General features: G+C 35.2%; 1 protein-coding gene across 8 annotated transcripts in view; it reads right to left on the bottom strand.

The window, feature by feature from the left end:
- Positions 1–3,605: 3,605 nt before the first annotated feature.
- The window catches only part of LOC124369953 (BLOC-1-related complex subunit 5), a 31,935-nt gene continuing 20,432 nt past the window's right edge, over positions 3,606–15,108 (bottom strand). For 7 of the 8 annotated variants that reach the window (XM_046828169.1, XM_046828168.1, XM_046828171.1 and 4 more), the window contains 2 exons: positions 13,793–13,981; positions 3,606–3,902 (listed from right to left, as the gene is read on the bottom strand). In XM_046828169.1, the coding sequence (XP_046684125.1) occupies positions 3,687–3,902; positions 13,793–13,981 (405 nt within the window). In that variant the 3' untranslated portion in view covers positions 3,606–3,686. Of the gene's footprint in view, positions 3,903–7,396; positions 8,055–13,792; positions 13,982–15,108 lie in introns of those variants that run through there. The other variant, XM_046828174.1, reaches the window with a different exon arrangement.

Consider the following 15,108-nt stretch of genomic DNA (forward strand, 5'->3'; position numbering starts at 1 on the left):
GATTTTTTCAAAAATAAAATTTAACTACAGATTTAACTTTCTTAACGAAATAAAATAAAGATTATAATTTCATCCTAAATCAAATGTACTTTTCTATATTATAAATGAGGCTAAATACAGCGTGTCCCTAAAAGAATGACCTGATATTAAATATATTTATTTATCAGCAAGAAAGGCAACGCCAACGAATTGCATACTAAATTATTCACAAAAGACAGAAGTTTATGAAAATGCATCATAAATGTTCAATGTGTCCTCTTTTAGCAGCACGTACATCTAGACGATAGCTGAATTCATCTCAAACTTTTCTTAAGGTGTCTTCTGTCACTGAAGCTACAGCAGCTGATACTCTGTTTTTTAGTTCATCAATGTCACAAGGTAAAGGGAGGAATGTAAGTACGTTCTTTAACATATCCCCACAGGAAAAAACCATAAGGTGTTTTTGCGGATGTAGGAGGCCAAGAGTGTAAAGCCGGGTCTCGCGGTCCTGTAAGCCCTATCCAATGTTGAGGCAAGTTGTCATTGAGGAATCTGTGCACGTTGATGTGCCAGTACGGTGGTGCTCTATGTTGCTGATAATTGAAATTGTCAGAGTCAACAGTAAGTTGTAGAAATAACCAGTTCTGTAGCATTGCAAGATACGATTGTCCTGTTACAGTTGGTTCCTCAAAAAACTAGGGTCCATTAACCTTGGTTTGTGAAACAGCACAAAAAACATTCACTTTTCATGAATCACGTTCGTGTTCTATGGTTTCATGAGGATTTTCGAGCCTCCATATAAGCACATTATGATGGGTAACCTTACCGCTAATATGGAAAGTTGCCTCGTCGCTGAATATCGACCGTGGCATAAAAGTGTTATCTTCCATGTCTTCTAGCACAGCATTGCTAAAGACCACTCACTTCACTTTGTCAGTAGCTCGAAGAGCTTGTACCAGTTGTAATCGGTATGGTTTGAGGGCCAAACGATCCCGTAACACATGCCACACTGTCATGCATGGTAACACAAGTTCTCGGCTAGCACGGCACGTAGATTTGTGGGGGCTCCGCTCAAATGCTCGTCAGATTTGTTCCACTGTTTGTTCAGGAATGCTTGGCCAGCCAGGACTTTTCCCTTTACAGAGGCACCTGGTTTCTTCAAACTGTTTATACCACTGTCGAATGTTCTATGGTGATGGTGGTTCAGCTCGAAATCGAATACGAAACACCCGCTGAACTGTGATCACTGATTGTGTATAAATAAATTCAATAACACAATACGCCTTCTGTTGCGCGGATGCCATGTTGTGAGATACGCACGCTCAAGGTCAGCGCTGGTAGCGACATACAGCGGATTTTTCTGAAACTCTAGTCCATGCCTATTATATCCAGCGCTGTTTCAGTTACCTAGTGACATTTGTTTCAATATCATTACAAGTTAAAATCGGGTCATTCTTTTAGGGACACGCTGTAAACTGAACTAACTTCCTGAAATATTCTTCATACCAATTAATATGTCACAACCTGTTACTGTTGGTACAGACTCAAAGTTCAAACTGTAATTTAATACCTCCCCTTCCAGTAAACCAGCTATCCAAACGACAAGCCTTTGATTGGCCACCAACTATCCAATCACAAGGTCAGATAGAACAAAGTAATCTTCAAACTAGTCTTATTGTAATCACGTTAACAAACTAGACTTCCAGAAAAACCTGCTATCTAACTGTATCATCCTAACCCAGCAGGGATCATTTCTGGCTGGTTTATACCTTCCAGTTGAACCCACCACTGGGCACAGCAAAAACTGATGTATCACTTAAATCTGGGCAACCTTATGGATGTCCAGGAGCACTAACCGCAAATGTCGAGATTCTGGGGTCCATGGGCAATTCAATAGATCTAGTCTACAGGGGGAGATGACTGGAGTTGGTGGGGTTTGTTTCCTAACCTCAGAGGTTCTTGCTAGCCTCAACAAGGGTGTGCTACCCCTGCCTACTTTGACTGGAGAGGCTGGTTCAGAGCTGACCTCCCCTTCTTCCGGGGAGATATGACTGAGATGTAGTGCCCTATATCTTCCTCATGTATCTAAATAGGAGGTGGCCCCTACTCCCTAACCTTACCCATCCTGAATATCCTGTCACTCCGGAAGCAGCACAAAGGTTCTTACAGGACTAAGTGCAATTTATAAGCTTCTTGTCCTAAGAGAAAAAAAATCATCCTATCATCCTACATCCGCAGACCCTTTCTTGAAAAATTAGGTAATTCTAAGCAATATATGGGTCAACCTCGATTTTTCTCATATTACAATATAATGTTCCAATAGTCAATTAGAAAAGGAAATGACTAGAATTTCTTGCCGGAAAGCAGTTATAGGGAGCAGGCAACCGCCAGACGGTCATATATTGCTTAGAGTTACCTATTAGTGATCAGGGGCAAGCAGCGCGAAGCGCTGCACAGCGGGCAGGCATCGTGCGTGATCCTTTTTTTTATTAAAAATTTCTGATAAATTGTTATTACATATTACAATACAATGTAGGTAATGTATGTAAAACAATTTTAAACACATAATTACATGCTGGAAAGCAAAGTAAACCAATATAATCCGCCCAATACAAAATCTCCGTAAAAATCTGGTAAAGGAATCTGTCATTCCTTTGGCCTGAATCAATTCAGTATATACGAAGATCACACACGATGCTTGCCCGCTGCGCAGCGCTTCGCGCTGCTTGCTCTTTTAGAAAAAAAATTAACTCGAGTAGTTCCAAATTTGAAGCCCAGATCACGTCAGTGCCCCTGATCACTAATAGGTAATTCTCGCGGTTGCCTGCTCCCTATAACTGCTTTCCAGCAAGAAATTCTAGTCATTTCCTTTTCTAATTGACTATTGGAACATTATATTGTAATATGAGAAAATTAAGGTTGACCCATATATTGCTTAGAATTATCAAAAATTACAAATTCAATTTACTTATATTTTAATATGACTTATTAATTTCTAAAATATTTAGCAGGAGGGTGAACCAGACATAGTGTATCTGTGTGTTCTAGCAGTCTACCAGGATAGGAGGGTGAACCGGACACAGTTCATCTGTGTGCTCTAGCAGTCTACCAGGATAGGAGGGTGAACCGGACACAGTTCATCTGCGTGCTCTAGCAGTCTACCAGGATAGGAGGGTGAACCGGACACAGTTCATCTGTGTGCTCTAGCAGTCTACCAGGATAGGAGTGTGAATTGGACACAGTGCATCTATATAAAAAAGCATAAAGGAATAAAGGATACATATATACATTGCCATATATGTAGTGGCAAATATGTGACAAAGTAATATAATAATTAAAAAAACTTGCAGTATACAAAAGTTTCCAAGGTCATATACAAGCATTAAAAACAAATAACATGCCCCCTACGGTGGTTTTGACGCCAGACGTACCGCCTAGTTCGCCAACCTATGGGAACAACATCAGTGAGTGTCATCATTCCAGTTACCCCTTTTCTAACATTCGAATGTTTGCCTTGCCAACTATCTCTGTCTCTCCATTTAACTCTCTAGTATCATAGGAATCTAATATAACTGATTATTTAAAAGATTACTTGTAGGCAAGAGTAGGAACCAAAGAAATGCAAGTAGGCAAAAAAAATTGAAATAAACATCACAATATATGTCCTGGTTTACATGTCTGTACAACTAGACGCATGCATTAATTAATTAGCCTGTGGTCCAGACAAAGGGTTCCAAGCGATCTTCTGGTGGGAGAGCGTTGTTGAGTATTTCTAGAGAGTCGAGTGTATGGTTCAGTGCCAAATGGCACTTGTTGAGTTGATGTGACAATTCGCATACTTTACTCAGCCGCTCGGCATACTTCGCAAAGGTTTTTTGTCGCTCGGACATGAGCTGCATGAACCGCAATACTTCAGCATCGATCTGGGAACAAAATATTTGTGTTAGCATAGCCGTGTTTAAGAGACTGATTCTTCGGTCAAGTGTCATGAAGCCTCGCTATGTGACGAAGACACACACGAACGCTGGCCTCACCGCAGTGCACTGTGGTTATATTTAGACGGGTAGTTTCTTTGTTGACGGCTAGTATTGATCTTTTGGCATTGATAGGTGGGTGAATGAGTATTAATCTTTTCCAACCAGAAGTCACACTATTAACTTTAGTTCACTTTGTTTTTAATACTTGTTTGAGTGGAACGTTGCCATGTTGGAATGTCACAAATATGAGCAAAAAGAAAACAAAAGATTTATTTTTTATTTTTTAAATGTAGGAATGACTGAAATCGGGCAGTAGTTTCCAACTACAATTTTATTCCCCTTCTTGAATTTTGGGTAAACCTTGGCTTCTTTAAGAGCAGAAGAACAAAAATGCCTTCTGCTAGTTTCAACAAGTTTGGAAAGACTAGTTGATAATAGTAGTTCTTCTAGCCAAGAATTATTTGACAATTTAATTAGTATAGACTCGATCAGTTTTTTAACACGTAAATTCTTTTCTGTAAAAATGTAATTATATATGACCATCAAATTAGAGACGGTAATTATCGTTGTTTTGTGATATTAGGTTTTACTTAATACATTATTGAGCGGTATTAGATTATCGTAACATGTTCTTTGATTATCACTAGACTGCAGTAGTAATGAAAACTATGAGCTTATCTTCAAACTGGATAATAGAAATGATCTGTTACCCTTTGTTATTTTATCAATTGCAGAAATACTACCATCCAATAATAAACACAACGATCTAAGCTTTCAATTTTGCATGATCCTTACTAACAATTAAAGCTGTCATACATGACAATACTATTTTACTTTAGGTTTCTAATTTTGTTATAATATTGAATTGAAATGAATTTATTCACATATTTATATGTTACAAACAGGTGACTATTTATATACATATACAATGAAATGTCCGGACGGGTAACTTTATAACTCTGTTATTATCTTCATTATCCATGGATAACTGAATAATTATATAAATAATTTTTATATAAATAACAAACTTCTATCTATTGCAACTTGACTTGATATCTATCATAACTAATAAAATAATTCACTTTAAAATAATTTTAAAATATAATATTTAGATTTGTTAACTTGGATTAAATAATTCATATTACACAATTAATGATTCTAATACGTTTTTTATTTATAATATGAGAGTCTCAACCTATGTAGAATATAAGTAAATGTGGAAGCATCAGTATTTCATTTAAACAGAATTAAATCAGAAATTATTTTAACATGTTCGTGAGTATATGGATTGTGGTAGGTATAAGGTTGTCTGGATGTATTTCCAGATTTACAGTTGAGGTCTGAAAAAACCAAAATAAAGCATACATAATAATATTAACATTTTATTACTATAATACTGTTATAGATAGTAACAATGTCATTAATTAAAATAACTAAAATAATATTAAAAAATTAATAAAATATTTATAAATTAAATGGTAACAATAACAATAAATAACAACTAAAGACTAATTACAAATAATGAGAAAACAACAAACAATGAATAGTTGAGACTAAATAATTTAAGATTAAGTTTGAATTAACAAGACTGAGAGCAAAAGATTGTTACTAGTTAATACGGAAATCAGCTGACTTACAAAAACTGGGTAAAACAACTAAGGATGATTTATAAAAATATTTACATTTTTTATAAGTCTATCATGGTCAAAGTATGGAAATTACTTTATTTTACATGATTTAATTTGTTCATTTATAAAATAAACATATATACATTGCCGTTGACAAACAGTGGCAAATGTGATAAAGTAATATTTTGTGGAAAGGAACTTGCAAAATTCTAAACGTTTCCATCAGTTACCAAGAAATAATACACTTAATCTCAGCTGAACAAAATACATATGGTGTTTTTCTTTCCACCAGAGGAGAGAATTTCGTCACTCTTCATCATTTACATCACTTAACAAAAAATAATACACTTAAACCCAACATGGAAATCATATTAGTTTACATGAGTTAATTTGTCAATTTATAAAATAAACATACATTGCCGATGACAAACAGTGGTAACTGTGATAAAGTAATGTTTTGTGGAAAGGAACTTGCAAGATTCTAAACGTTTCCATCAGTTACCAAGAAATAATACACTTAATCTCAGCTGAACAAAATACATATGGTGTTTTTCTCTCCACAAGAGGGGGGGACTTGGTCACTCTTCATCGTTTACATCACTTAACAAGAAATAATACACTTACCAATACACTTAATCCCAACATGGAAATTACATTAGTTTACATGAGTTAATTTGTTCATTTATAAAATAAACATATATATATATATATATATATATATATATATATATATATATATATATTACCGTTGACAAACCGTGGCAAATATGTGATAAAGTAATATTTTGTGGAAAGGAACTTGCAAGATTCTAAACGTTTCCATCAGTTACCAAGAAATAATACACTTAATCTCAGCTGAACAAAATACATATGGTGTTTTTCTTTCCAACAGAGGAGAGAATTTCGTCACTCTTCATCATTTACATCACTTAACAAAAAAATAATACACTTATACCCAACATGGAAATCATATTAGTTTACATGAGTTAATTTGTCAATTTATAAAATAAACATATATATATTACCGTTGACAAACCGTGGCAAATATGTGATAAAGTAATATTTTGTGGAAAGGAACTTGCAAGATTCAATATGTTTCCATCAGTTAACAAGAAATAATACACTTTAACTCAGCTGAACAAAATACATATGGTGTTTTTCTTTCCACCAGAGGAGAGAATTTCGTCACTCTTCATCATTTACATCACTTAACCCATTGCGGATCGTATTGTTTTGGCGCGCGGGCACCCAGCGGGCGCGAATTAATTCACGGTCAGCGGCCGCACAAACAGCAATGGTGCGCCACATCGTATCGCTCGCTATTGTATACTAGAAAATTCAGCTGCAAAGGTATTCGTTCAGATGGAACATGGGCCTGCTGGGGTATCCGTGATGTAGGACGATATCACGCGAGCAAGGTTACGGCGTGGCAGGCTTTATGAATCATAGTCTAAATAAAGCGGCTCGGGCGAATCGATTGCAACATCCGGGCCATTGTCTAGACTAAACCCACCAACATGTACGTCTGCGTCGTTTAGTTGTGTCACTAACCTCAAAAGTATTATAATAACAACTGAGGAAAAACACCCAATCAGAAGCGCTAAAAAGCAGAGAGTAAACTCATATGAATGATTTTTCAACTTCGACATTCAACTGCGATCTGTAGGATATTTATAAAACATTTGAAAACTCTAAACGTAGACCGTTGTTAAACACTCTTAGTAGACAAGTGAAGACGATCGCCCGATCTATCAGACATTAAAAGAACTATTTGGAGGGAAATTTAAAAGCAGACCGCTTTTGCGACCTGAGCTCATTAGGCCCGGCTGCTGCGTGACGAGCCCAGCTCGTCAGTGATCCGCAATGGGTTAACAAGAAATAATACACTTAAATCCAACATGGAAATTACATTAGTTTACATGAGTTAATTTGTTCATTTATAAAATAAACATACATTGCTGTTGACAACGTTGACAAACAGTGGCAAATAAAAATGTGATAAAGTAATATTTTGTGGAAAGGAACTTGCAAGATTCAAACGTTTCCATCAGTTACCAAGAAATAATACACTTAATCTCAGCTGAACAAAATACATATGGTGTTTTTCTTTCCACCAGAGGAGAGAATTTCGTCACTCTTCATCACTTAACAAAAAATAATACACTTATACCCAACATGGAAATCACATTAGTTTACATGAGTTAATTTGTCAATTTATAAAATAAACATACATTGCTGTTGACAACGTTGACAAACAGTTGCAAATAAAAATGTGATAAAGTAATATTTTGTGGAAAGGAACTTGCAAGATTCAATATGTTTCCATCAGTTAACAAGAAATAATACACTTTAACTCAGCTGAACAAAATACATATGGTGTTTTTCTCTCCACCAGAAGAGAGGATTTCGTCACTCTTCATCTAAAAATTGGTTCATTACCATGATTGATAAGCAGCTGATGTTTTCGTGCCTGTAATAAAATACATGCCTTAAATAAGACTGTAAATAATATTCATGTAAATAAAAATGGTGAGCCATAACATTTGTAATAGCTTGAAACAAATAATTTATTAGAAAAATTAATGAAATAATTGTACGAACGAAATGTGTTTACAGCCATATACTGATGCATAGACTTTTTACACTCTCGGCTGCTTGCTTATTTGTAACACTGCTAACTTAAAATGGGGGTTCAATAAAGTGGGCAGAGAGAGAGTGTGGGGTCTTACTCAATTGAGTGTTTCCAGGTCTCATTTTGCGTCCTTTGATTAGTTCTTCGACAATACTTTTCGTGATTAGATGAACATTTTCTTTTTGCATTTCATTGCAAATTGACTGCATCTCATTCGTTAATAATAAAAAAGCAAAACTTAAGTTGAAGTGGTAAAAATAATTTGTAAACACCATATAAACATATGGTATAAACGCACTGGCTCACATTTCCCACGACTCCCAAGTCTTACCTACATTCATTTAGCTTTATAATTTCAAACTGCACACATTGTTAAAGAAAACCTTTTAAACAATGAATAGAACAGCACTTACCAGTTTGAAAGATAAAAAACTTGTTAAACACAACAGTTCAAATAGTAAAAATCTTTAACCTAAATAAAATAAAACCAAATATTAATTTACTTTTATTACACTCTGTCATTGAATAATGTGCTTACAGACAAACAAACAAACACACACACACACACACGCAAGCACGTACGCACGCACGCGCGCGCACACACACACACACACACTCATATCCACTCATACACATACTATTATAACACTGTAACCACATTAAAATTAAAACAAAATTACAGTACACATAGACGAAAAAACAAGGTAATAACTGAAGGAGACATATATTGGTGTACTTAACGTACTTGTTATTTTTTGTTTTTTCCTCAACTCAGAGTTTAAAAATTGAATTCTTGTATTAATGACCATCTATACTTACGCACTGCACTCATGAAACCCCCAATACCCGCCAAATCCTACCATTTCAATATAATACATGTGATCATTTTGGTTTAATGTTGATTTACCGGAAAAGTATTTTCTTATCCTCTCAAAATTGTACAAACTGATACAAAATGAAAGACAGGATCCAGCTTTATTTAGGTTACATAAAGAACAGTTAAAGTTATTTTCTGATAGCCATGGTTTGTAATTTAGGTTAACTAGTTCTGCCTTAGCTATGGTAACCCACGAAATAGTTGGGATACCATATCCATCAGTAAAGACAATCCCGTCACCGAGGTTCAGATCCAAGGTCAAGTACTGAGAGTGGTTGAGCACAGAGTGCATCATCTACCCGCCACTGAGCGTCTATAACAGCTGGTTGTCTAGATAGCCCACGTTATCAGTCTTGAAACCCACTTCCACTCCTCACTCTTCACCCAACAATTTCCGTTGTTTACACCGGTAGATGTTTTTAAAAACTCTTCACTGGGCTAAAATGTAGGCTAAATGGGTTTGTTTAAATTTTACAAATGTAGCTAGACTTAATTTTTTGGGTGTATGTTAAAAATTTTTCAAAATTTGTTTCTAAGTACAAAACATAGTAATGTAACTTTTTTTATGGATGTTTTCTGAACAGATTTTATTGCATCTGTAAAGACCTGTAGCAAATCATGGATCTAATAATAGAATTAAAGGATATAATCTTTGCACTCAGTGTGGGCTTTATTAGAAGGAATCAAATTTCAACAAATCGGATTGATTGCAAACTTAGCCATGGTCAATTTTTCTCAAAAATGCAGTCTCCAAGATAGGGAACTTGTAAAAAGCATACCCGAGTACTTGAATGCAACGACGACTCTAATACGTTCCTTTTTGAGGGTCTAATTGTCGTTAGATTTAAATTTACCACAATTTCCAAAAAAACAATATGTTAGATTTGGCTAACTTTATTTTCAAATTCCAAGCTGTTTAGTGAGCTCAAAATTCCAAAATTTATAGTCTTTATGTTACAGAGGTCATTAAATATGTTAAAAGTAATTATACAATATTGTAAACAGTAATACATGACTACCATACACATAATAAAATCAGCACTGACAAAAATAACTTGACATTCTATGAAGTGAAAACAGAATATATGGGGGGAAAATGTTTTAACTCTTTACCCAAAGAAATAAAAGATTACAACAGCAAAAAGTTTGATAGTGAAGTTAAGAAATATTTTACAAATAAAGCTCTATACTCAATTGGAGAATTATTCTCAAACAATTAGCAGAAAAAGGCTTAAAAAGCAACTAACTGGAAATATTACTTTTAGACTTTTATAGATATTGACGCTATTCATATACAGTTGATGTTTACATTTAATGTAGCTCAATGTATGCTTTGCAATAAAGTAAATTCTCTCTCTCAAACTTCGCAATAATGTTCTAGTCTGTTAATCATATGTTGTAGACCTGCAGTGGAAGGAGATAAGAGTACTATGTCACCAGCGTACATGAGTGTATTAACCCTTATACCCCAAAAGCTACATCCCCCTCCACCACTTCGAGCAAATCATTCCCAAACAGCAAAACAATTAAGGGGCTGAGAATACAGTCTTGCCTTAGGCCTATTTTAGTATCAAAACTCTCTGTTATACCTCCTTTATATCAGACACTCGCACCTGTGTCATCATAATGATCAGTTAGAACATTTTTTTTCTATAATTTTTTTAATGTTTTGTGATAAAATCTATGACATGTTCTGTTAAGAAAGTTTCCAAATATATAATTATATCGTAATTAGTAATCATTTCATTACATCTAACATCACTCACCTTATTTTTTAGACCACATACATAAAAACTAACATTTTTCATTCTTCTGTTGTTCCACCGAATTCATCTGCACTAACGTTGACCTGCTGCTTCGTCCAGAGTATGGAATTGGTGTGACCTCCTCACTGTCCGCTGCCTGCGTTGGTCACACTTATTCCACCCTCCAGTATTGACTGCTGTCACCCCTGGCTCTCTGTTCCTCCTGTTGCTACTGGTGCGAGAGTTCCAGCTTGACGCTGCTTCTCTTGCAGCCTTCCCAGGAAATTGGAGAAGGCATAATCCAGCACCACCATTATCATGTCCCGCCATCAATCTTCCCTCTTCCCAGGTGAAACGCACTTTCTCGATGGTGAGGTGGTCAAAGGTATTCGGCACAGTTCACAGACTCTCTTGACCTCTGCCCGCACAGCAACTAACTTAGCCTATTTTCCTCAAATTTCACGAGGAAAATCTCTGTGGACGACGAATCCGTGCTCTTCAGAGTTCTCACCTACAACACTATGTACTTGATATCCTCGTCTTCTGGTATATGAGCAATAATAGTGCTGCAGTCTCAGCCTAGCTGATGAGGCCTTTTCACCCACAACCAATCACCACTCCCAAACGTGTTCACACAAAACTTCCTGACAATATGTTTATAATCAGAATTCTGATGAAATTTTAGTCCTTTAAAAATTAAATTATTTCACCTGGATCTTCACTTTAAGTCTACCAGCTTGTCCGTCATAACGTTACTCTCTCACTTTAAAATTATCACTACTCTGAGAAGGGCTTTGTTCTTCTCTTCCAAAACACTAACCTTATTTGATCAAATTACAAGGTCATCCTTAATAGCTGATTTTGATAATTTAAGAGTCCAATAGCAGAGATAGCCCTTCCATTAACTGTTCTTGAGTTACATTACCTACACGACCAGTAACCAAGTCCGTTCCTTGCCGCTTGAGGTGATGGCTAGGGTTTGAGAAAAGAACTTGTAGATTTTCTTCCCAGTCATAGAGCACAGCATGCACAGCCACACAAAACACAAGCCTACCACGACCAAAGCCTCCGACCACGTTGTCTCCCCACACGCACAACTCACTGATAAAAGCAAAGATTGGTTGTTGTTCAGCACTAGTTGCTGTTGCGGTAAGCAACGGATAACAGTACATAACTCATTTGGGAAAGATAATTATACTTGGAGTCCTGTTAAATAATATAAATCATCAAATTTAGTGGACTGATATGAAAACTTATCTCGACTATGTAGCCAGTGCTACCAACCCACCATTAAGTAGTGTTCCCCACTAATGTTTTGGATGACTTCCTCAAACGGTCCTAGTATGGTTATCAGTTCAGAGCAAATTTCCCAAATTGTAATATCTTTGTTGATTAAGGCAACTGTTGTTTTCACAGCATCCTTTGAGTCTTCAATCGTTTGAATCATACATAGTATGTTAAGTTCCAACGAGTGCGTACTTCCTGAACCAATTTTTTAGTACTCCGTCCCAGGATTTTTGAACATCTTGCAGCTTTTAACTCGGTTAATTAAATTTTGTAGACTTTTTAGTACATCTTGTAATAGCAATTGTAATTGTGTGAGCAAAACAATCAAAGTGCTTTAATTTTAAATCTTTGACAATGTTACTTGCTTTATCTGACACTACCAGAGTAATTCACAGATAACGTGGAATGAGCTGGTGCATTGTCTTGGTGGAGAAATGATTTGTCCTTCCACATTTCAGGGTGTTTTTCTTTATTCTTTGATGTAGTTTAGAAGTACCTCAAGGTAGTAATATTGATTAATTGTTTTACGTTCAGGAATCAAGTGAAGATACACAATCCCATGGATAAAAAAACCAATCATCACTGCTTTATATTTTGACTTGCTCATTCAAGCTTTTTTGGCTCTCCGTGAAGTTAGGCTCTTCCAATGCATGGATTGGCGCTTTGTTTCCGGACCATAAGTAATAAACCAGGTTTCATCACATGTTTTATTGTTTCCAAAAAATTAGGGTCATTTTCAATTGTGTACAAAGTGTCAGTAAAAACATTTTTGCGTGCTTCTTGTTGTTCAAATGTTAGAATTTTAGTCACCATTGTAGCACACAATTTTTGCATGTTAAAATTGTTGTGTAAAATTTGCCATACACTCTCTTTATCAATACTTACAGTTTCATTAATCGTGCTAATACTTAATCGATAGTCAGACCGAATCAAATTACTGACTTTTTCCACATTTTCAACAGTTTTTGGAGTTGAAGGGCAACCTAGCCGCAAATAAATTTTAACGTTCCTCTGCCATCTTTAAAACGCTTAAACTGTTCAAAAACACATGCTTGTGATACATTCAATACCATACACTACTTTCAGCAAATTATAAGTTTCAGTAGGAGTTTATCCAAGTTTAAAGTGAAATTTCACAATAATTCGTTGCTCTACTATTTCACTAACCGTTTTATGAAAAACAAAAAACCAACAATAACAGAACCGAGACTAGCTACATACTAAAGAGAAAAGTTCACACTAAACAGCTGTTGATTATTGGTGGTTGACGCATGCCTCCTTGATCCGCAGCAGCATCAGTCTCGTTATTTAATACTCACACCTCGTACATAACCATCTTATTCTATCTTTCCATGTATTTTGAAAAGTCATGCAAATAAAACAAAGAGCACATCCCAGAACTTCACAAAACATTTCAATATGAACGTTTTCTAATCTTACATTCTCCACCTCACTAGACAGTTGTTTATAACAAAATACTGAAACTTTATCCTTCCGATGTTCTTCCTTTCCATACACACTTATTATATGATAGCCTTTTAATGTTGCAGTCATCACAACAATCTTCTTCTACCAATTTTCTGTCAGAAACTGGTTTGCTTGAGTTTAGTAATTCAGTTTCTAAATTTTATTTGTTCTCTTGGACAAATATATTTTATTGCACTGACCTCTTTAATCCTATGAGTTATGATTGCCTGATCGTCAGCTACGAGCTGAGCACAGTGATTCAGGTGGTTCTGATAATGCAGACACAGATGGTACAGCGCACCAGGGTCCAGGCGTTCTAACACCTCAGGGTCACGAGCCGCTGGCAGAGTTAGCGTTCCACGCATAATGGGCAAAAACATCGGGATACTCTGCAATAATAGTTGGGTGGTATTAACACAAAAGTATTATTCATTTCAAATCAATAATAAAGTTGAAGACAAGCTTTTATTAGACAGAAGACAACATTTTTGGGGCTAAAACTGGATTTATATTTAAATTGAACTAAGTGCATTGAAACTATTTTAAGAAAATTAAACTCAGCATGCTTTCAATTGCTTATTTTCAGACATACCATAGATTTAAAAACACTTGTAATCATATATTATGCTTATTTTTATTCAATCCTCAGTACAGTATTGAGTTCTGGGGGTTCAACAGATATAGATAACATTTTTTAAATTCAGAAGACATTTTTAAGACTAATGACATTTTCACCTTGAAAGGCTTCTTGTAAGCCTATCTTTAATGGACATAAAATTTTAACTGTACCAAGTCTAATAATTTTCAAAACCCTATTAACAGTGCAGTCTAACTACGACAACCTTTTTAATAAAACCATAAACACAGTCATAATACTATGTATAAAACTAATTTTCAATATCCCAGACATCATCTGAAAATGGTGGAAAAGACACCAACCATCCTACATGGGGAAAACATTTTTCTGTTACCTTTAAGGTTTAAGGAATTAATGTATTCAGGTGCATTCCGAGATAATGTTAAGGAGTTCAAGATTCAAGATTCAAATATTCTTTATTAATACAAGTATATATACAGAATTGCGTCACACTCTGTTGCTTAAAACTATGTATATAACCAATTTGATTCCTATATTTTTATTAAAATGACAAACATGTTTCAAAAAGGTCTAAAATTAGGAGTTGTTACTTAAAAAACATATTATAATGTAAGTGAGTTTTTAAATGACATTTTTTTAATTTTAGGCACTGTATTACTGTTTGTTTATGTTGATTTTTACATTTTTACGTAGGTCTACAAGTATGGAGTGGCATATTGCTTTCCTATGATAAGTTAATTAATACCCTGTTCTATTGTGTGTTTTATTGCTGTTTTGTGTGTCTTATTGTATTGTGTGTTTGGTTGTTTGGAATTACTCAAACAAGATTAGTGTAGGTTATATCTGACAATGTCGTCTGTTTTATAGCTGTGCTATATTATTATGAAACGTTTGTGATAATAAAGATTTATTATTATT

The sequence above is a fragment of the Homalodisca vitripennis genome, chromosome X, assembly GCF_021130785.1.
Source record: "Homalodisca vitripennis isolate AUS2020 chromosome X, UT_GWSS_2.1, whole genome shotgun sequence".
Lineage (NCBI taxonomy): Eukaryota > Metazoa > Arthropoda > Insecta > Hemiptera > Cicadellidae > Homalodisca > Homalodisca vitripennis.